This window comes from Dipodomys spectabilis, unplaced genomic scaffold, assembly GCF_019054845.1.
Source record: "Dipodomys spectabilis isolate Male_0828 unplaced genomic scaffold, ASM1905484v1 ptg000095l, whole genome shotgun sequence".
Taxonomy (NCBI): domain Eukaryota; kingdom Metazoa; phylum Chordata; class Mammalia; order Rodentia; family Heteromyidae; genus Dipodomys; species Dipodomys spectabilis.
In genome coordinates, this window is record NW_024870772.1 from 44881027 (window position 1) to 44905754 (window position 24728).

General features: G+C 38.6%; 1 protein-coding gene across 2 annotated transcripts in view; it reads left to right on the plus strand.

Annotated features, from left to right (window-relative positions):
• Wdfy2 (WD repeat and FYVE domain containing 2) overlaps positions 1–24728 on the plus strand; it is a 243666-nt gene that overhangs the window by 120848 nt on the left and 98090 nt on the right. For both annotated transcript variants that reach the window (XM_042685433.1, XM_042685434.1), the window contains exons 6-7: positions 11396–11508; positions 20960–21086. In XM_042685433.1, coding sequence (XP_042541367.1) covers positions 11396–11508; positions 20960–21086 — 240 coding nt within the window. The remainder of the gene's footprint in view (positions 1–11395; positions 11509–20959; positions 21087–24728) is intronic.

Genomic DNA, 24728 nt, shown 5'->3' on the forward strand with positions numbered 1-24728 from the left:
TTAAACTGCTGTTCTGGATGATTATAACCTAAGTGGTTATAAACAACAGATACTTATTTTTTCACAGTTCTGAAGACTAAGACATCTAAGATCAAAGCAGCAACAGATTCCATGTGTGCTGAGGGCCAGCATATCAGTTTGTAAATGTCCCTGCATACTAGAGAAGCAGAGTAGCTTTATCAGGTCTCTTTTTGTTGTTTTTGTGCTGGCCCCTGGGGCTTGAACTCAGGGCCTGGGCACTGTGCCTGAGCCTGTATATGCTCAAGGCTAGCACTCTATCACTTGAGCCACACCATCACTCGAAGCTTTTTCTGAGTAGTTTATTAGAGATAAGAGTCACATGGACTTTGCTGCCCTGGCTGGCCTCGAACTGTGCTCCTCATATCTCTACCTCTTGAGTAATTAGTCTTACAAACATGAGTCACCTGCACCTGGCTCAGGTCTGTTTTATAAACATACTAGGCTTATTCATGAGGGCCTCACTCTTGTAACCTAATCATTTCTCAAAGGCCCAACTCTTACTAGCATTGTATTAGGCAGTGGGTTTCAATCTAAGAATTTAGGAGGGAACATAAATATCCAGTCTTCCTTTAACATATACACTCACCCCAACCCCTCCACCCCCTCATATACATATACATGATGGCTGTTTTAATGAATATGTTTATTCGTTGTAGAATTATTACATAATATGTACATAGTTAAATCATGCTATACATGTTAAAATATAATTTTTCTTTTTCTCTTTTTTTAAAATTTGCCTTCTTTTTTGAAATAAGGCAGCAGCAGCTAGAAGGCTCCCATGATCTCTGAAGCCACCTAGCAAGGAGGAAAATCACCAGCAGGCCCAGGTGTATAGCCCACTGGGTTACATCCCTCCTTAAGACCAGAACTAATGAATTAATGGCAGGGATGGAATTTGATCTGGTGCTGGATTCTGTGTCCCTAGCCAAACCTGATGGTGCATATTCCATAAATGTTCTGTATCACTTAGCCAAGCATGGAATGTGGACAGAAATGCAGGACCTGTCCTCAAGAACTTACCTATTTAAAATGTCTGAAAATGCAAAACAAAAAACAAATACTACTGTATCTCTTCTGTACTCATCTTTTATATACAATGATAGCCACCGGCTCCAAAAACCATCATCTTCATTTTGTGACTCTTCCTTTTGATTATCAAGCAGAAAGTCATGTTATTATATATAAGTAGCCTGCACACACACACAACATTAGTGTGTTGAAATTATGAACCCCTGGGCTTGTAGTAGTGATCTTCTAATTACTCTTGCTGTGGAGGTAGAAGGGAGTTGTAGTACTAGACAGGCCCTTGGAGAAGGTGCCCCAACCCCCACTAGCTGTGCTTTGCCAGGTCTAATGACTTTGGACTAAATGCCAGTACTTCTTTCTGAGTATTTTTCCAGTGCTGACCATTGATGGTTTGATAGTTCTGGGAATCATGTGACTGTTCTCAGGATGGAAGTTTTTGCTGTAGCCTTATAAGCAGATTCTTAATAAACAATTATACTATTAGTATAGACCCATTTCTTTGATGAACATCGATGTAAAACTTCTCAACAAAATTTTGACCAATTGACTTCAAAAATTCATCCAAAAAATCATACACCATGATCAAACAGGATTCATTTCAGGGATGCAATGCTGGTTCAATATACGCATATCAATTAATATAATTTATCACATCAACAAGAGCAAGGATAAGAACCACATGGTAATCTCAATAGATGCAGAAAAAGCATTAGACAAGATCCAACACCCCTTTATGATGAAGGCTCTGGAAAAATTAGGAATCCATGGAACATTCCTCAATACAATAAAGGCTGTATATAACAAACCTACAGCCAGCATTATTCTTAATGGTGAAAAACTAAAGCCATTTCCTCTAAACTCAGGAACGAGATAAGGATATCCACTCTCTCCACTTTTCTTCAATTTAGTATTAGAATGCCTACCTACAGCAATAAGACAAGATGCAAACCTAAAAGGGATACAAATAGGGAAAGATGAAGTAAAACTCTCCCTTTTTGCAAATGACATACTCTTATATTTAAAGAATCCCACGGACTCCACTCCTAAATTATTTGAGCTGATTAGAAACTTTGGCAAAGTATCAGGATATAAAATTAACCCTCAAAAAATCAATGACTTTTCTGTATGCAAACAATGAGAAGAGCCCGCCTGAAAGCAACTCTTTTTGTAATAGCCCCACAAAATATAAAATACCTAGGAATTAACTTAACTAAAAAAAGGAAGGACCTCTATGATGAAAACTTTAAAAACCTGAAAAAGAAAATCAAAACAGATCTTAAAAAATGGAAAAACCTCCCATGCTCCTGGATTGGAAGGATCAAAATCATGAAAATGGCAATACTTCCCAAGGCTATCTACAAATTCAGTGTGATGCCTATCAATATTCTAACCTCATTCTTCAAGGAAATAGAAGAGGCAATGCAAAAATTCATATGGAACAATAAAAGACCCCGAATAGCAAAAACGATCCTTAACAGAAAGAACAGTGCTGGAGGAATATCAATACCAAATTTCAAACTCTACTACAAAGCCATAGTAATCAAAACAGCTTGGTACTGGCACAAGAAGAGACCTCAGGACCAATGGAATAGAATTGAAAACCCAGAAATGAACCCACAGATCTCTAGCCATCTAATCTTCAATAAGGGGGCTAAAAAATTAGAGTGGAAGAAAGACAGCCTCTTCAGTGAATGGTGCTGGCAAAATTGGTTAATCACTTGTAGAAAACTAGATCCTTATATATCACCCTGCACCAGAATCAACCCCAAATGGATCAAAGACCTTGCAGTCAAAGCAGACACTCTGAAAACATTACAGGAAGGAATAGGAGAAACCACAGGTCTCCTTGGCACAGGCTGAAATTTTCTTACTAAAGACCCAGAAACACAACAAATGAAAGAAAGGTTGGACAAATGGGGTTGCATGAAGTTGCAGAGCTTCTGCATGGCAAAGGACATAGCTAGCAAGATAACAGAAAGCCCATTTATTGGGAGAAGAATTCACTAGCCATACAACAGACAAGGGTCTCATATCTAAAATATACTTGGAGGGCTGGGAAGGTGGCTCAGTGGTAGAGCGCTTGCCTTGCATGCATGAGGCCCTGGGTTTGATTCCTCAGCACCACATAAGCAAAAAGAAAAAAGCCGGAAGTGGCGCTGTGGCTCAAGTGGTAGAGTGCTAGCCTTGAGCTGAAGAGCTGAGGGACAGCGCCCAGCCCCAGCGTTCAGGCCTCACAACCAGACTCCCCCCCAAAATAAATAAATAAATAAATAAAATATAGTTGGAACTCAAAGTAACAACTACCCAATAAATAAGTGGGTTAAAGACTTAAAGAGAAACTTCTCTGAAGAGGAAATGGGCAACAGACACATGAAGAAACGCTCAACCTCTAGCCATAAAAGAAATGCAAATCCAAACAACATTGAGATACCATCTCACTCCAGTTAGAATGGCTATAATCAAGATCTCTAATAACAACTGATGCTGAAGGGGCTGTGGCCAGAAGGGAACCCTACTGCCTTGTTGGTGGGAGTGTAAACTTGTTCAATCACTTTGGAAAGCAGTATGAAAGTTCCTCAAAAGACTCCACATAGAGCTTCCCTATGTACCAGCATTCCCACTTTTGGGCATTTACCCGAATGATCACAAACAAGACCATACTAAAGCTATCAGCACAACTATGTTTGTTGCAGCATTATTTACCATAGCTAAGATATGGAACCAACCTAGATGCCCCTTAGTAGATGAATGGATCAATGAAATGTGGTACATTTACACAATGGAATTCCATGCCTCCATCAGAAAGAATGACATCTCCCCATTTGTTCGGAAATGGAAAGACTTGGAAAAATTATATTAAGTGAAGTAAGCCAGGCCCAAAGAAACATAAGTCCTATGGTTTTCCTTATTTGCAATAACTAGCATATGTCTGAGACAAGCAGAAAAGGTCAGATAAGATGATGTTAAGCAAAATAAACCCCAAGATAAGGACACAAGTGGTTTTTTCTTTCTTGCTGTTGTTTCTAACGTATTTATAAGGTACTATTTGATATTTTTGCTGCTTTTTATGTCCCTCCCCCATGGTACAACCCCTGTTTTCACTGTATTTGATATTGGTATAATTTGGGGAGAGAAAGGGAAAAAACAAATTGTTTACAGGTTGACCCATTGCAACAAGATGCTATGTCGAAAAACAAACTTTACAAAAACTTAGGAAGGGGTGGAGGTGTGGGGGTGTGGGGGTGTAGGGGGGTGGGTGACGAGGGTGTAGTTGTGGAGATTGGAGGGTAGGGGAAAAACAAAGGAGGAGGTAACAATGCTTGATAAGAAATATACTCATTACCTTGTTCATGTAATTGTAACCCCTCTGTACAGTATTTTCACAATAAAAAACTTATTTTAAAAAAAGTAAAAAAAAACCTGTTACACTTTTAGGAATCACCTTTTAATCTAACGTTAAGTAATACACACTCATCTACCCTCTCATGTCTCCTTCCTTTCTTCCTACCACCTTCTGCTTTTGGTTTTTGGCGAGACATGGTATTGTTTTGAGGCTGACCTTAAACTTTCAACCTTCCTATCTCAGCTTCCCAAGTGCTAAGATTACAGGTGTGCACGACCATACTCAGCTAACCCTTCACTCTTAAAAGAATTTTTCCCCTTAATTTGTGAAGGTATAAGGAGAAAACAATATATAAAGATTGAGAATTATATCATAACTTCTATTTTATATTAGACAGCTTAGTGGTACTAGAGACCTCCAAAGATAAAGTAATTTTTTCCTACCTTCACTTCAGTCATTGATCCAAGTCAACAAGTGACAGAATTAGGTTTAATTCAGACATCTAAGTAGAGAAGTAAATAGGTTTTTTGTGGGTTTTTTGGTCATGGGGCTTGAACTCTGGGCCAGAGTGCTGTCTCTCAGCTCTTCAGCTCAAGGCAAGCGCTTTACCACTTGAACCACAGCACCACTTGTGGTTTTCTGGTGGTTTATTGGAAATAAGAGTTTCATGGCCTTTCCTGCCCAGGCTGGTTTTGAACTGCAATCCTCAGATCTCAGATTCCTGAGTAGCAAGGATTACAGACGTGAGCCACTGGCACCCATCTAAATAGGTAATTTTTAATAACCAATACTCAAGTAGAGCAATCACGAGACTGACCAGTTTAAAAATTGTGCTATCAGTGTATAACTTCAAATCATCAATCATTTTTTTTTTTTTTTGGATCCGGTCGTGGGGCCTGAACTCAGGGCCTGGGTGCTGTCCCTCAGCTCTTCAGCTCAAGGCTAGCACTCTACCACTTGAGCCACAGCGCCACTTCCGGCTTTTTTTTGCTTATGTGGTGCTGGGGAATTGAACCCAGGGCCTCAGGCATGCAAGGCAAGTGCTCTACCACTGAGCCACCTTCCCAGCCCCTCATCAATCATTTTTAACTACAAGTCTGCTTCAAATAATAGTGAGATATAATACTATTAGGAAGAATAACAATAATGATGAGGAAAATAAAGAGAAAGGGAGAAGGAAAGGAAGAAACTATCTTGCATCTTCCATCCCTTGGAGATTTTAAAAAGTTCTTCTGCGTACCTGATTTCATTCACTATCAGAATAATGTACTGTCAATATGAAATAACCTAATTTTCAATTTTCATAATGTAACAACCAAGGCACAGTGAAGCTTAGAGATCCCCAGAAAGATTAAGTGATTTGTTTGATGTCACAGGACTATTATTTGGTAAGGCCAGGATTAGAACTTAGATATTACAGTGTTTCAGTTAGTCATCTGCAAACTGGATACCACAGAATTCCCTTTTCCCAAAGGTCCCAGGGAAGCTTGGTGGTAGACAATGGCAATGTTTGCCTTCCTCTCTTTTCCTCTTAGTCTTTAAATTTGTAAGTACTTTCTCTGTTTTTTTTTTTCCTGTCAGTGTCTGTTATTTCACCATGTTTGACCATATTATCTTTCCATAAAAAATAATGCAAGTGTTATTTATATTAGGAAAACTACCCTCTGTAGTAGAATGTCTTCCCACCAACTATAATCTCTTAGATTTACTCTCACTTAGGTAAAGAATACTGAAAAACTGTGAAGATTATCTCAATTTTTTTTCCTATCATACTTACAATGTTAGCCTCTCTGGTTTGAGGTTGTACTTAACTATCATCTTAATTTCAACCTTCTTCTAGTTTTTGTTGAATTTATGTTCTTTAGAGAATACCATTACTCATTTGCAGATGTAAAAAGTGTAAACTATGAGATTGCATCTATTTCATCTTTATCTTTATAATTAAGATACATTTAAGGTGATCATTTTTGCTTGTTTTATTCATTTATTTTTTTCTTACTAGTATTGGGGCTTAAATTCAGAGCCTTGGTGCTGTACCTTAGCTTTTTCACTCAGGGCTGGTGTTCAAATATTAATACTTAAGTCATAGTTCGGCTTGATTTTTCTGCCCTGAATGGCTTCAAATCTTGATCCTTGGATCTCAGCCTACTGAATAGCTGGAATTATAGGTATGAGCCACTGGCATCTGGCTAAGATCTTTTTCTTTTCTTTCTTTCTTTTTTTCTTGTTAAGGTGATATACAGAGGGGTTACAGTTACATAAACAAGGTAATGAGCACATTTCTTGTCAAACTTGTTACCCTTCCCCTCAATTTTTTCCTACTTTCCCTGGCCCCACACCCCCCAAGTTGTACAGATCATTTCCAACATTGGCGGAGATCTTTTTTGAACACTAATATGAACTATTTTGTTTTCAGTTTTTAAAAATAACTGTTTAATATTTTAATAAATGTTATCTTTTTAAATGTTAAATTGTCCCATCTTTGGCTAGGAAGAAGCATATCATATTGGCCCCAGTGTGTGTGTGTGTGTGTGTGTGTGTGTGTGTGTGTGTGTGTGTGTGTGTGTGTGTTGTGTGTGTGTTGGCTGAAGATCAAACCCAACGCCTCACACATGACAGACAACCACTCTGAGCCATATTCTAGCCCTCTCCATGTTTTTATAATTATTTTTAAAGCCTATTTTGTGGAGCAGTTTTAGAATCACAGTAAAACTTCCAGCAAGTACAGAGATTTCCCATACATCCCATCCCTCAGCAGAGTGGTCCATTTATTATTATCTATAATCATGTATCGACATGTTGTAGTTTATGTTACAACTCACCCTTGGGCCTTTTATATTCTGTGGGTCTGAATAAATACATAATGACATATTTACCACTGTAGTATCATATAAATTTTTTCATTGCTCTGAATGCCTCCCTGCTCCCCTGCCCTCCCTCAGTGCCCCTCACTTCTCAACTGCTCACTGTGAGCCATTAGTCTATGCCTTCCTTGCTTTCTGGCACAACAGATCTCAAGCTCATGTTGATCATTTTCTGTACCTATCCTGGAATCAACTATTTTTTCAGTGAAGAATACTATTCAGAGGGAGCTAGGAAGGTGTGTGTGTGTGTGTGTGTGTGTGTGTGTGTGTGTGTGTGTGTGTGTGTGTGTATGTGTGTGTTACTTTTTAAACAAATATATTATCAGTTAATAGATATTTTAACTCAGATTTAGTATAGGTCTTTTACTTCCTTTTTGTACTTGATTCTTTCATCTTGGACAGAAAATCTTGGTTTCTAAGACATTTACATAACTCCTTATTTTTTATATTTTATGGTATATTTAAGTGCTTCAAAATAATAAGTGATATTGTAATCATTAGTAATAATTACTCAATAAAAATTTAGATTTCTTTAGAACTCCTTTTATCCTTACAACATTTTCTACGAAGGATACATATTCAAAATGTTCCTTTGTTTTTTCTTTTTTCTTTTTGAGATAGAATCTTGCTTTGCTGCCCAGGCTAGTTTTGAAATCTTGGACTCAAGCAGTCCTTCTGTCTTAATTTTCATAATGCTGGTATATCACCTTACCCTATCAAAATGTTGTATTATAAAGTCATTTGAAATGTGTCTTTCATTTATGTGACTATGTCATCCATTGATAGGTTTATTCATTTTACTTTACTTTCTATGACATTTGTCTGAAAAGAAATGTACTCTTTACCTGTCTTATGTAACTGTAAACCCTCTGTACATTGCCTTCATAATAACAATAAAATTTTTAAATTTTTTTTTATTTAATATGCCACCTAGTTACAAGTTTCCAAAATAGAAACTATAATGAGAGAAACTTGACTTCCATCACTGTCCCCTCACCCATTTTTCCCTCCTCAGGAGCAGCCTTTTTTTTTTACTATTTTTTTTAATTGTAAAAATGTTGTACAGAGGGGTTACAGTTATATGAATAGGGTAATGAGTACATTTCATAGTGAGCATTGTTACCTCCTCCTTTATTTTCCCCCTCTCATCACTTCCCTCCCCAACTCCTCCTGCCCCCCCCCCACCCCGACATTGTAAAGTTCACTTTCAATATAGTGTCCTGTACATCTCATTCTCACAATGGGTCAGCCTGCATCTTCATTGAAGCATTCTGCAATATCCCTTCCCCTCCCCAAAGTACAAAAATATATATACAAGGTGCAGAGCACCAGCATCAAATCCAGTGAAAATAGGGTTATACCATGGGGGAAGAACATGCAATAGAAACAAAAGAATCACATAGTGTATCGTAAGTACATTAAAAACGCTAGCAAGCAAGAAAAAAAAAAAAACCTCTTGTGTCCCTGTCTTGGGGTACATTTTGCTTAACATTATTTCATATGGTCGTATGTACATAGCCTTTGAACTATTCTGCTTGTCCTAGACATGTACTAGTCACTGCAAACAAGGGAAACCATGGGACCTATGTTTCTTTGGGCCTGGCTAACTTAACTTAATATGATTTTTTTCCAAGTCTTTCCATTTCCTAACAAAAGAGGCAATGTCATTTTTTTTTGACGGAGGCATAGAAGTCCATTGTGTGTGTGTGTGTGTGTGTGTGTGTGTGTGTGTGTGTGTGTGTGTGTGTGTGTGTGTGTGTGTGTATATATATATATATATATATATATATACATATATCACATTTTCTTGATCCATTCATCTACTGAGGGGCATTTGGTTGGTTCCATATCTTAGCTATGGTAAATAATAAGGAGTGGCCATTTTTGTCAGACACTAATCCTTACAAGTGATTCCTTTTTCAATATTACTGTGCTCTCTCTCTCTCTCTCTCTCTCTCTCACACACACACACACACACACACACACACACACATTTTATGTCCCTCCCTTTCCCGAAGAAAGGTAGTATAGCTTGCATACTCTCATATGCTTTGACTTCTTTCTTCCACTTAATAATGAATCCTAGAAATAACTTTGTGTCAGTCTATGAAGGTCTTTTGTTGGAATTTTAAGCTGCTTACTCTTTTATTATAGGATGTAATATAGTTAATTCAGCAAAGCCCCTGTTGAACTGTTGGCCTATTCTCCAACTTTAGTTATATACAGTGCATAGCTATTGATGATATAGTTTGCTAGGCTAGATCTCTGAAAATAGGATGACTAGAGCTGTCTACTAGAGTACCTCATTAGGTAAACTCTGTGCCTACCTGGATATGGTGGTATATGCCCATAATTTCAGCACTCAGGTAGACCATTGTGAGTTCCAGACCAGCTTGGGAAACATAACAAGAGCCCTCTTCAAAACAGGGGGAAAGGAAACTGGGCCTAGAAGTCACATAGACAGCTTCTAACTGGCATATACCAAGACTGCAAACTTCCAGACACAAAGCAGGTATTCAGCATAAGCTATGTGACTTGTATAGTTACAACAGATGATTCTTTCCAGTTAAGATGGGAACCCTCTCAAAATCCAGGATCCCAAATACTATGCCAGATTTGTAAGCAGCCTTGCAAAAGGGAGCAGCAGTCACTGCTGGGTTCACTCAGCATACACAGCACTATTTCATTTGTATTTGGCTTGTGTTCTTTCTCATCTTGGTTGCTCTTTTTGTATTAGGGATTTGGACCCTTTGTGATATAAGTTGTAAGTACTTTTCTAGTTTGTCTTTTGATTTTGCTTATTATAGTATTGTGGTTTTGAGGTATAGCTTCTCCCAGTCCACAGTTAAAAGGAAATATGTATTTTTATTTCCTACATGCAGTTTCTAATTTATTTGGAATTTGTTTCTTGGGTAGAAATAGCTCTGTAGTTTGTGCCGATGTATTTTTTAGTGTATCTTTTCCTTACTTTTTTTGAAAAGCTACCTTTATCCAGATAGGTACTAGATTTCTGTATGCTTTGTGGGTCTGTTTCTAGACTTTCTATTCTGTTTCGCTGGTTTGTTTATCTATTTTTGTACCATTACCACATTTTAAAGAAGTATGATAGGCTGTGAATTCAACAAGTTCTGCTTCTAAAGAGAATAATCATGAACTACATTTATAACAGATAGTTCAATAATTAAGAAGTCCCTAGATAAACGCCTGATGAAAGGCATGTAGACTCAATTTGAACAGATTGGACTTGTGGTACATTTACCAAATCGAGGATTCCAGATAAGGTGTTTTAGTCTTCCCTTGCAGATCATCAAAAAGAAGGTGGAGAGCCACAGCCCTATCATTAACTGCAGTGGCACAGTTTAAGATTAAAAAGTACAAAAGATTTTCATACTGGGGAAAAGATACAATAAAAATTGCTTAGATTTTAAAAAACACATAACTTTCACATTGGAAAGAATATTCCTTTAGTGAATGCAAACTGAAAGTGGCTAAGTGATGATAAGAATCAACCCCTGGTAAGAAGTAACCACAGGATTTACACCAGAGGAGAATGGGGCTAATACATTTCTGAAGAGACACTGGGGAATTAATTAGCAGTGTGGGAGCATCAAGTCCTGATGCCCTGGCAGCTTCCAGTTAAAAATGCAAATCCTTTTTTTATTAAATGCGGTAAGAAAGTATTTTCAGTAGGGTATATTTAACCCTTCTCCCCTGCATAAAAAAAAAAAAATCTTCAAATTCTCCTTTATATCATTTTAAATATATAGTAGCTTTGACTTCTCTACCCTCTATCCTCTGTTCTTATTTTCAAAGTATTTTACTTATTTTTTATATGAACTTTGTAATGAACATTATCTAGCTCTGGAAAGTAACACACTGACATTTCATTAAGGTTATATCAAGTTTATAAAGTAACATACGAATAAGTGGCATCTTTGACCCATTGAGTCCTACTACCCACTGGTACAGTATGTCCTTCATTTTGTCAAGTCCACTTTTTCAACACTGTCTTCAGGTTCCCTCAGCATGTCATTTGTACATTTCTTGGTAAATTTATGTCTGTTTTTCTCTCTCTATGGGCCTCCTGCTCCCTGATGCCTTCAATTTTGAGAAACATTCCTTAATGCTTACATGACAGATTTGATGTGGAAACCCGACATGTGTTTATTGGTGACCATTCAGGCCAAGTAACAATCCTCAAACTGGAACAAGAAAACTGCATGCTGGTCACAAGCTTCAGAGGACACACAGGTAGGAGTCAAAGCAAAATCATCCTGTACAGACCTCATGGTGTGCTGTCACCCGCTGTGTATTCTGATGTTCACATGATAGGGTTTGAAAATAGCAAAGCACAACCTGTGCTTGGGCAAAGAAACAGGACATGCATAAATGATTTCAGAATAGTTCAGTAAGAGATTATCTCAAAAATTTTTCTCCATAATCCAAATAAGAGAAAGCATCTATTTTGAAAATGTTGGTGATTTAGCTTTCATGTTACGTTTGAGAAAGCCAGTGTTGGCATGCATTAATGAGATGATTGAGACTCTGTGGCAACTGCTCTGACCCCAGAAGACTGAAAGGACAGCTGCTTCAGTCTGTCTGGCCACTCTTAGAGTGAAAAGATGGCGTTGCCATAAAAATCACTTGACAAGAAAAATGCTGTCATCAAGGCCAGCTAGACAACATCAGAAGGGACATGTTCATCTTTCCCTTGCTTCTGGATCCTGAAGTTGATAACCTGAGTTTCATTTTGTTTCTCATCTTTTCATGATCATTTAAGCAAGGTGATAGAAAGCAGTCATTTTTAGTCTTTGAAAGACTTGAATAGATGATGATGATGATTCATGCTTTAGTAGCATTTTTAGGATGTAGCATAGGCATTAGAGAATGTTGACCCCAGGAAATGAGCCACTGCTTGTTGCCATGGTCATTATTGGGCTCTTGTGTTCTTGCAAATGATTAACCCATGATTTAGCATAGATCAGGAATAATGCTCAGTTTGGATGTCATATAAGAATAGCAGTAGGTGATAGTACCAATCCAGTCATAAGAGAGTTCCTAAAGGAGAAGATACATGCAGTAAAGGGAAAATTAAGTCCAAGGATAAAGATTCATAAAACATCGCTTTAATTATCTGTGACTTTGCAAGGAAAATTGCATAGAAACTTTCCTTGTGGATAGGATTCCAGTCTTTTCTCATTGACTCTCCTGTGTGTTCCTTCTCCCTCACTTTCACATACTGGGATCAAGTGCTCTACCACCTGAGTCATGCCCCAGTCCCTTTGCATTTTTTACTTTGTTTTTCAGGTAAGGTTTCAAAAACATGATCTTCCTACCTCCACCTCTCAAGTAGTTAGGACCACAGATGTGTATTACTACAACCCTATAACCCAGCTTCTTTTTGAGATAGGGTTTTGATAACTTTTGGGATCTATAGCCCTATAATCCAGCTTTCCCCCCAATTGTGGGGCCTGAACTCTGGGCATAGGCACTGTCCCTCAGCTCTTCAGCTCAAGGCAAGCGCTCTACCACTTGAGCCACAGCACTATTTCCACCCCAGCTTGTTTTTGAGATAAAGTTTTGATAATTTGGGGGCTAGTTTTGATCTGTGATCCTCCTGTTTCCACCTTTCAGGTTGCTTGGCTTATACGGATGTACCACCATACTTGCCCTCATTGGCTGTCTTTTTGTAGACACATAGATTCTGGCCAACCAGGGTTCGGGTAGCAGCTAGAATTGTCTCGCCTCAAAAATGTTAAACTTCCATTCACTTTGGACTTGAGTCACCTCACCTTTCATTTCCTTAAATCTTTTACTACTCTCCACTTGTTCTTTCTGATAGTGAAGACTGGTCCTCTGACCCACTGTTCCCTAGTGTCTCAGCTGTACTCACTTCCTGACCCAAGGGTACATTATTTCAACCATGCTTCTAGCTAGCACTGTCAGTTCTATGACTGAGAGTGTTCTACTTTCTCAGCAAGTTTGGGGGCCATGATTTAGACTCTGTCCACCTTCTTTTAAAAACTATCTTCTTGGTCTGCAAGTGTATTTCTTTGAAACTTAGACCAACATTAAACCATTGGTTCTATGAGAAGGCCACTATTACCACTGCGGCATTGTGATTTCCCATCTAGGTGCACAGAGTTACCTCATCTTCCCTCTACCTGAGCTCAGTGTGCTCTTTTGACCAGTCCCCTAAACAGGTTTCACTAAGCTCCCCTATCTGCCTTCCTATCCTATCCCCAGACTCCTCCTTCTAAAGCAGAAGCTTTGGAGAATAAAAAAATCTCAGTCTGTATTCACCCTACCCTAACAAACCAAGTTTTTCTCTACCTTTCCTCATCTCTGTGTAAGAACCTTCCTTCCTCTGGCCCCAGGCTGAATCTCCTCAGGATCTACACACCAAAATGAGTTCCCTTTTTCTCCACTTAACTTTCTTGCTCTTTTCAATTAGTAAGGAGCTTAGGTTTCTTGCCTCCTTGTTAAGAAAACAAACTGTAAAACCTTCTCAACTCCAGGTCCAATTACTGCAATTTCATCTTCTTTTCTTAACAGAGTCTCTTTTTTAAAAATTGTGAACTGTACTTAGTTAAAGGATTACTGTTTTATATATTTTTAAATGTTCTGATTGGTGGGGCATTCCATGCATTCATATTTTGTGGTCATTACTACTGTCTATCATATAACATCATAGAACATTATTCATCTTGGCAACTGCAACTCTGTACATTTAGACAGTGACTCTCTTCCACTCCCCCCAGTTCCTGGCATCCACCCTTCTGCTTCCTGAATAAGGATCTGACTATTCTAGGTACTTCCTGTAAGTGGAATCATACAGTATTTGTCCATTTGTGAATGGCTTATTTCACTCAGCCTTGAAACATTTTCAAGGTTCATCCAGTGTGTTGCAAACAGCAATACTTTCTTAAAGAATATAATTTCCCCAGCTACTTCCATCTTCACCTTCCATCTCCCCCCAGTCTCCTGCAGTCTGGTTTGTCTCTGTGGCTCTACTTGAGCTTCTCTCCCTGAGGTGACTCATGACATATTTTGCACCTTATCATACTTAACCTTTCAGCAGCATTCTACATTGTGGCTGTTCCTTCTTCCTGTCTCAGCCTTTCATTCATTTCTATGAATATCCTCTCTCATTTCCTTTAATGCCTCAGGGTGTTGGTTCTTTGAATCCCCAGGTCTGCTCTGGATACTCTTCTCCTTACCTTAACTCTCTGCTCTCCCAGGTCAATCTCAGCCATAGCTCTCAGTCACAGAAATAAAAGGCATAGTCATTGTCCTCAAATTCCTCACAAGCCAGTGAGAGACACAAGCTAGTCTATAATTACAGCACATACAGACAGAGAAATGAAGTGCTGAGCACTTCCAAGAACAGAAAAGTGACTTAGTTGGAAGGAGGCAGGAGTTATGTAGGAAAGGCTCCCTAGAGGAGATATTGCTTGACCTGAAGTCCTTGGGGATGAGTAATTGTCGAGTTCATGGGAAACAAGTACAGAGATTTGTACAGGTAAAGGAAGACAGCATAGTTCAGAGGCATGGGGATTTGCAAAAGTGTGGCTCTCTTGGACACTGCAAGGTCCCTATACTGAGCTGGAACACTGAGCATGAGGGTGAAAGAAGGGAGGCAGTGTAGAGATAGCCAGAAAAGAAATGAGAGTCCTTCAGATAAGGTAAGGGATTCAACTCATTATCATTCTAGAAAGTAGCATTTGCCTAATACTTATGTAGCTGCTGTACAGTTTATTCATTTAAGGCTATGGTATGAACACTCAGTGATTCCATGGTGACTCAGACTATTGTTGAACTCTTCCTATCTAGAAGGCCTGTTCTATACCCTGGCAGGGCTCATACTCAGCCACATAGAATTCTGGGAAAGAGGTTTTTTTTAAAGATCAAAAATTTTCAAGTTAAACTAGATCCATTGAGCAATCTTGGAGGGGCTGGGAACATGGCTTAGCAGAAAAAAAAAGAGCAATCTTGGAGCTCTGGGTGCCTGAGGTTCATGCTTGTAATCCTAGCTACTCAGAAGGCTGAGATCTGAGGATCACAGTTCAAAGCCAGCCAAGGAAAGGCTGTGAGATTCTTATCTCCAGTTAAGCAACAACAACAACAACAAATCCAAGAAACACACACACACACACACACACACACACACACACACGCTCGCTCGTGCGCGCTCAGAGACAACACTAGGTTCCAGGTTCAAGCCTAAGGACTGACACCAAAAACAACTAATCTTGGGAGTTTTAACAATCCAGATTTCTGACTTAGGAGCAGACACATCTTGGGGTGAGTGCAAGTATGAAAGGTCATGCAGAAATGTGGGGCTATCAGGCTTGGCCTGATAGTCAGGTCCAGAGGCCAGAACAACCTTTTCTAATCCATACAGATTTAGGAAACTAGTTTTACGTTCTTATGCTCCCTCTGCTGGTTTCCTTTCTGGAACTAAATGTCAAGTATCATGATTCTTTGCTATTTCTGGAGAAATGACAATGTATTTGTGTCAGACAGTCATAAACTGACTTGAACAATCTTATTTGGACCATTGGACATTAAGAACCATCAGTAGAATCTTTTTTTCCCCCAAAATATTTGATTAGCATGAAGATATTAGAAATAGAAGGGCTTGAATAAAATTCTGCCAAAACATTGAATTAGTGAAAAATTAAGCACAACCTTGTTCACTAGCTATTAAGAGAATTGACAGGAATAATAACAACTACAACAAAAGTTACTAAACAGGCTGGGCTCTGGTAGCTCATGCTTGTAATCCTAACTACTCAGGAAGCTGAGATCTGAGGATTGTAGTTCAAAGGCAGCCTGGGAAGGAGGGCCACAAGATTCTTATCCACAATTAACTACCAGAAACCCAGAAGTGGATCTGTGGCTCAAAGTGGTAGAGTATTTGCCTTGAGCAAAAAAGCTTAGGGGACAGCATCCAGGCCCTGAGGTTAATCTCCATGACTGACCAAAGGAAAAAAAAAGAAAACCAAGAAGTTATGTACAAATACACAAATTCAAATAATTACATTGATCACTTTTAAGTTTTGTTTACAACAGAGTCTTGCACAGAGTTCTATCTGTGTTGGTTGCCATCAAAATTTTGACACTGGTTTGCTCTTACTGTGGTGGCTGCTGATGCACAGGTAAATAAGACAAATATAATTCTTGCTCTCACCCACCTTGAAGTCCAGCATAGAACATATGCATTAGGCTAATAATTACAGGTAATTCACTAAGACACTATGTAGGTAGCAAATGAAGCCCAGACCCACTCATAGAATGCTTGGAATCAGATAAGAAGAAGGGCCTCTCCTTGTGTACTCACCAGGGAAGCTTCCCAAGGAAGTGGTATTTCATGGCACTTGAGAGAGAGCCTAGAGATAACGCTTACACACCCTCCTCACTTCAACCTAGAACAAAATATAGTGATGGACACATCAAATACTTTCAAGGCTTTTGGCCCTAGCACTGAATCAGACCCTCCTCTAGCCACATGTTAAACTGTCCAGCTTACCCAAGACAGTGTGATGTCACACTCCTGGCAAATTGCCAGAGCACAATCTGGTAAAAAGGCAGACTGTACAGTTTCCAATCCTGACTGTGTAACTCCATGCAGCCTTTTACTTTTCCAAGATACATTATAAAAGTCTCAGTTTTAGTTCACTTAAGTATTTTGGTAATAGGCATTACATTTCTAAAAATGTTTAGACTCAGGTCCAGTTCCACATTTGAAATTCCTTTCCAACTATCAAAAATGTACAGGAGTGGGACTGAAATCCCCTCTCAGGATCACCCAAGAGGTTGAGTAGGATCCTAAGGAAGATCCCTTGAGTTCCAGTATTTAGAGACCAGGCTGAGCAGCATAGCAAACTTGCACCTGTAATTTTAAAATAGGAATAAAAAAGAAGTAGGAATTAAAGTAGTGTGAATAAGATGGTTATCTTAAAAAATTTGACAATATTTAAAAGTTAAGAAAAAGTGTAATAAGTTAATATGTATACTTATTGTAGATCATTCCCCATCCATAAACAATCATATTTGTGAGTGTATAATACAGGTAATTGCAAAAACTTATTTTAGCATTTTGGTATTTGGCATGGTATTTCATGCCTGTAACAGAGTCCTCTAAAGAAGGACAGTGAGTTTGCTAATAAAATCTGGGTGTACTGTTAAACAACTATCACTACAGCTTTGATAGGAAGCTTAACAGTAGATTGTGGTCTATGCCAGACTGAGCTAAAAATCAAAACCCTATTAAAAAAATAACAAAAGCAAAAACGGCAGTTGGGGGAGTTACCCAAGCAGTAAGTGCCTTCCTAGCTAACATGATACCCCAAGTTCAAACCCAGTACTGTGACGATGGGGACAGTGCTTCTCAACAGCAGCACTTCCTTCCTCTCCTCTCAGCCAGAGGCTGTCTTGCTTATTGTTCCCCTATTCTTCTCTGTCATCCAATAGATCAGGTTAGTTGAGTAAGCATTTGTTGAATACCTTCTGCATACCAGGCACTGTATGTTCAGATACAAAGATACAGAACCCAAAGTTTACTGTCAAACAGATTTCTAATCTGTTGGGACAGTGCAATGATAGAATGAGGGTAGTGTGGTGACTAAGCCCCAGCACTGATCTTTCCAGAACTGATATTCTATTAGAGTAGCAGACAAGCAATGCATTTGGGGAAGAAAAAATAAAGCATCAGGCAGTGAAGAAAGTTGTCTCTAAGTAGGTGGTATTTGGGCAGGGTTCATCCTCCCATGAATAGAAATGTGTTCATGCAGAAAGACGTGAGGGTAGAGAAGCTAGTAAGCATGACCTGAAGTAGTGGGTAAGTGAGGTAAGCCAAGCTCAGAGAGACCAACAGCTCATGTTTTTTTTTCTCCTATGTGGAAGTTCGATCTAAAATTCACTGGGACAGGATAAATTATACAGGACTCTTGGCATTCACACACAGTGAAACCAAAGGAAGAGGATACTCTTAGGGGAGAAACGCAAAGGCATAATGCCTCAGTGCCTCTGATCATATAAAATCATATAAAATCATACTTATTGAAATGAATTCTAGGAAATGGAAACAAGAGGTTTGTTTTCTTTTTGTCTTATTTGTTTACTTATCTGTCTCTGCAGGGGAAAAGGAGGGGCACAGAAATGGAAGGACAAAGGGTAAACTAATGCAGCAATGGTACTCAGTAGAAACTATGTTGAAAATGAACTATACAACTTGTGGGCAGGGACAGGAGAGACAAAATGGAAGAGAGTGAAGGAAGGGGTAACATTGTTCTAAAAGAAATGTATTCATTACCTGACTTATGAAACAGTAACTCCTCTGTACATTACCTTTATAATAATATAAAAAATCTTCTGGGACAAATATGAGAGAAATTTTCCTAAAATCTTTTAAACACTGAGACTAATTGATAATCTAAATTTTGAAAGTATCAGATTCTAACAAGTTATTCTCTAAATAAAAACAAGTATTTCTGACATCCCCAAGTATATACATGGAAAAAGTTAATTGTTTTTACTACACAAGGAGTTGGATTTATCAGATGATTACCATTGATAGTGATTACTAGAGTAATCCTACCAATCCATATCTCCGTACTGCAATTTAAAGATTGTAATTGATCTAATCAAATTTTCACCACAAATTCTCACCTACAAATGGGATAGTGGTTAGTTTGATATTACCATTAGTAACAGAAAAAGTTATAGTGATTGTAGTATTAAATATATCTGCCACATTATAGTGGAGAATACTGACACTTAAGGGTATAATTGATTCAAAAGGAGTCTGTAAACTCAGATTACCAAAGGGAAAAATATGCATTCTAATACTGGGTCCTGATTATATGATGTTCAAGATTTTGAAAAGTCTAACCAGACACCATTGGCTTATGCCAATAACCCTAGTCATCTGGGAGCCTGAAAACAGGCCAACCTGGGCAGAAAGTTTATGAAATTCCTTCTTGACTGATAGGTGGATACACATCCTAAGCTATGTGGGAAGTTGAGATTGGGAGAATCACAGTTCCAGGCCAACCTAAGCAGAAAAGTCTGAGACTCCATCTTGATGGAAGGATACTGGGTATGCATATGTCTACCAGGACCGGAAGCCTAAAATAGAAAGATTGTGATCAAGGTATACCCAGGCTAGAAACAAGACCTTATCTCAAAAATAACCAGTGCCAAAAGGGCTAGAGTAATAGCTTATCAGTAAAGCACTGAAGTAGCAAATGCAAGGCCCTGAATTCAAATCAAGTATCACCAACAAAAATTAAATGTCACTGGGAGATGGTGTCTCATGCATTTAATCCTAGCTACTCAAGAGGCTGAGATCAAAGGATGACATTTTGAAGCCAATCTGGGTAGAAAAGTCCATGAGACTCTTTTCTCCAGTTAACCACCCCGCCCCCCCTGCCAGAAATAAGCTGGAATTGGAACTGTGGGTCAAGTAGTAGAGCTCTAGCCTTAAGCAGAAAACCTCAGGAACAGCTCCCAGACCCAGAGTTCAAGTCCGAGGACAGACAAAAAAAAAAATTGTATAATAGACATTTATCAAAAGGCAACATACAGATGACCAAAAGAAATGGGAAAAAAAATTCTTCAGAACCACTAACTACTCACTAGAGAAAGGCAAATCAAAACCACATGAGATGTCCATTAGCATGATATTATCAAAAAGATGATTAGAAAAAGGCAAATCAAAACCACATGAGATGTCCCTTCATCCTAGTTAGCATATTATCAAAAAGATGATTATGTATTTCTGATCTTAAAAATTGAGACAACTATGAGAAAATTGTGTTAAGTGAAATGAACCATATATATATATATTTAATATATAATATATGTTAAGTGAAATGAACCATATATATATACGTGTGTGTGTGTGTGTGTGTGTGTGTGTGTGTGTGTGTGTATGTGTAGTGCACTGGTGCTGGGGATTAAACACAGAGCTTGAATGTTGTCCTTTAGCTTCTTTATAAGGTGCTCTACCACTTGAGCCACAGCTCTACTTCCTGCTTTTGGGGGGGTAATTGGAGATAAGGGTCTCACATACTGTCTTGCCTAGGCCAGCTTCAACCCTAGTCCTCAGATCTTAGCCTCCTTAGTAGTGAATATTACAGGTATGAGCTACCAGTGCCCAGTTCATATTTTCTTAAGCAGTATCTGCTTTCCATCCTGAAAACAAGAGATGAAAATAAAATGGAGTTTTAAAAAATTTCAGTTCAATTTTTTATTGATACATAATTGTACATATTTATGGTGCACAATATATTGTAATACAAGCATTCACTGTGCAATGATCAAATAAGGGCAATTAGCATAGCTACCTCATCAGTAATCATTTAAAATCCTCCTTCTGGATATATTGAGATCTTATACAAACCATATTGTTAACTATAAATACTCTACTGTGCAACACAGTACCAGAACTTATTCTTCTTTTTTAGTTGTAGCTTTGGGGTCCTTATAATAATTGATTTTATGGATATTAGGAATGGGGGAATGCTTAAAGAGCAAGATTTTTTTATAGCTAATCTTTCTTTTCTGAGACTTACTTGTTTGTTCATTCAGCAAACATTATTTGCCAGAAACTGCCTTGGGCCATGATTCCTGTATGTTACCACTTTTTGTTAATACTTTTATTTTGTTTCTGATGTCCAACTATATCTGTTCTCAGGCGGGGTGACTGCTCTCTGTTGGGACCCAGTCCAGCGGGTGTTGTTCTCTGGCAGTTCAGACCACTCAGTCATCATGTGGGACATTGGCGGGAGAAAAGGAACAGCCATCGAACTTCAAGGACACAAGTAAGACTGTTAGTGCTTTTATAGATCTGAAAAATGATTCCAGCTGAGAGGAAGAACAAGTCCAGTCCCCATGTTAGGACCTTTGGGCAGGAAGGAAGATAGCAGGAACAGCAACCTTGATTTATGTCCACACAAAAGTGTACTTACATATTAATACTGCATTTGCTCCACAGAGGACCTGAGAGTGCCTACAGAAATCATAAAGTAAAACAGTGGCAGCAATAAATAAAGGTAAAAATCAGAGCCAGGGAGAATATAAGAGTAAAAATTTCAGAGAGAAGGAAAAAAGATCTTTAAAATATGAGCCAGGAAGGCCTATAACATTTCTATAATTGAGTTCAAATGTGGCTTCACACTTCCTGGCAGCTTGAGGAAGAGGGGCGAGATAATACCTTATCCAGTACATTTTGAACTTTACCAAATATTAATTGTACTTTACCAAATATTACCTTGATTCTTATCAGGTTCTTCTTTCATAGGGAATGGGCTGTGGGGGACTGAGGAAAGCAGAGAAAGTCTGATGTTTCCCTAGAGCAGTTCTCAAGCTTTGCTTTGCTCAAAGAATCACAGAGGGATTTATTAAAGTATAGATTCTGGTTGCTGGTCTGGAGCTGAGGGACCTGTGTTATGACAAGCTAGACAACTCTGCTGATGACCCTTAGAGCCACCTTGCCATCGGCTGTTGCTGTCCCAGGGGGCAGAGCCTCTTCTTGTTTTGTTGTTTGTTTCACATACAAAAAAAAATTAATGTGCTATTATATAATAAGCATCTTGTAAATGGGAGTTATTATTACTTGGGTTAGAAGTACATTTTTGTTGTTGTTGTTGATCATGTGGCTTGAACTCAGGACCTGGGCTTTTTTACTCAAGGCTAGTGCTCTATCACTTTGAGCCATAGTGCCACTTCCAGTTTTCTGATAGTTAATTGGAGATGAAAGAGTCTCATGGGTTTTCCTGTCTGAGCTGGCTTCAAACTGCAATCCTCAGATCTCAGCTAGGATTATGAGAATGAGCCACTGGCTAGAAGAAATTTTTATTATCATATATATATATATATATATATGTATATATATATGTATGTATGTATATATATATATATATTGCAGAAGAAAATGTTAGATTTATTTCACAATTCTAGAATCAATATGAATGTGTTTTACTTGTGCCATTTCAAAAGGATACTCTAAGTGACCTGGATAACCATTAATAAATGACAGTAATACTTCCATAAATTAGCTGGTGTTAAATAGCATTATTAGCTTGTCCTATAAATCTGTCTAGAAATACTAGTTTCCAAATGTTCTTTAAGTCCTTAAAGCTACAATCTGGAATTATTGGATAATAATTAAGTTTTAGAGAGCCCAAGCATAAATAATTACTTTAGTATTAGAGCTTAGTGTTAGAGAAGTAACCACTAAGCTGTTCTTTCCTTAGAGAACACCTCATCGTCTGGGGCCTCTTCTGGCGTTGGGGCCACTCAGGCCTGCCCAGCTCATTAGAGGCATCATGCCCTTATGTTTATCTCCATAGCAAGCAGACAACATCCTGGTAATGTAATAATTCTCATCATCCATGTAAAGTAGAGAAGAAAAAAAAGAAAGAAATGAAAACACAGTTCTGTGTAATAACAGTTATTTTCTAATCTGCTGGATAATTCCTGCGAACTCATCCTCTCTTAGAGGAAGCAAATGCAAGTTGGAGCTCAGTTACATTTGCTGGCCTCATTCACTTTAGTTCCTTGCTAGTTTTATTTTTATACAGTAGTTAATAAAGATTATACTTGATCTTGCATGGTCTCATCCACAAAATGATCAACCAACTATACCTGTGTTCAACACCAGTAAAAAGGCACTTTCACTCATGTGTAAGGTATGATTCTGAGAAACAAAATTTTTTTAAGAAAGGAAAAGTTATAAAATTTGGGCATATAAAGGAAAAACAGTTATGTCTTCCAATTTCTAAGACAAATAGCCATGGCCTATTGGGAAATGGAGTCGATGCTACTTGGAGTTCATGTTGATAGAATCACAGTCTCAAATCATCTATGGGAGGGAGCCACCAGGCAGACCTAGCTTTAAACAGAAAAAAAATTGCAGCAGGCTTTTGCATATGTGTTTATTTAGTTAAGCTTAGTAACGAAATGAGGTGGTCTTGTCAGAAGGTCTTAGGGTGAGGGAGTTGCTCTGGTGGAAAGCCAGGTGGAGAAGTGAACTTCTTAGATCAGTCAGGGTCACTGTTAATGTGAGTCTTACTGCCTGAGATGGCATGGGGGTGGGGAGAGAGCTGCTTTGTTGGAAGGAGCAGAATGGGATTCACAGTAATAGGGGGCATATAGCAGCAAAGCAGCAAGAAGAGGAGAAGTCCTGTGATTCCTTCCATAGCAGCCATTCCACTGGAATGGCACACACAGTGTTTGAATCGTGTTTAATATTTTAGCAAAGAGCTTTCAAAACCTAGGGCTAACCTCAGTTTCATCTTACAATTACACTATGAAAGAGAGAGATCAAAGAACATTTTTAAGATTAGGATTTTCAGGTTCCATCTTCAGGCCACAGCTGGTACTGAAGGTCTTTAATTTAGTCAGGGCCAGATTCTTCCATGTGTCCAGAGCTGTGCAAGGCACTGTAATTGCAAACATAGTCTCTACTGTGCCCTATGATGTTTGGTTTCTTTTCAGCTTGGGGCCTAAGACTTCTCCCTCCTCTCTTACAATTACTGGTTTTCCCTTCTTCAGGCAGGGTGACTACTGCCCAGAATCACTCTAGGTAGTGATGCCTGATGATTACACAAGTAGTCACCCTGGTAAGCTTGTAAACTATGAAGAACAGACTAGACTCCTGAGAGGAGAGGCTGCCTTCTGTTAGAATGGAAATAGCCATGCATCACTGAGGAACAGATTCATGTGTCTTCTGCAACTTCATACTTCCACAGCAGCAAATACATTTTCATAACCCCAGTCATGCCACAAAGTGATAGTTTGTCCAGCCTAGACCATAAGTAAGACAGTGGCTGATAAAGTCATAATGAAGCTTAAAAAAAAATTCCAGCCAGGTGCCAGTGGCTCACGCCTGTAACCTTAGCTACTCGGGAGGCTGAGATCAGAGGATAGTGGTTTAAAGCCAGCCCAGAGAACTATGTGAGATTCTTATCTCCAATAAACTACTCAGAAAAAGCCAGAATTGGCTCTGTGGCTCAAGTGGTAGAGTGATAGCCTTGAGTAAAAAGAAACTCAATGATAGCAGCAAAAAAAAAAAAATTCCTACAGCCTACATTTCTTTTATACCCTTTCTTTGTATAAAAGTGATTGGACACATGTGCTCACAAGTCTTCTCTAGGCTTGGAGACTTGAAGGACTTATGAATATGAAAGAATGAGATCTCTGGTAGCAGATAAATAACTGATTCGATTTTCACTAAATCATCTAGACTTCCGTCACAGAAATGAAAGATGCTGTGTGTTTAAGTCCTCCCTCCTCTTGGGAAATAGAAGAGGGCTTAATGCCCTTTGGGCAGGTATCAGCCTGTGTCTGAAAGTCTGTTTCTATACAAAATAAAGACTTCTCTGCTTGTAAGCATCAGACACGGGATATACATGGGTGCGTGACCTGTGCAGTCACACAAAGCCCTATTCTTTGAAGAGCTC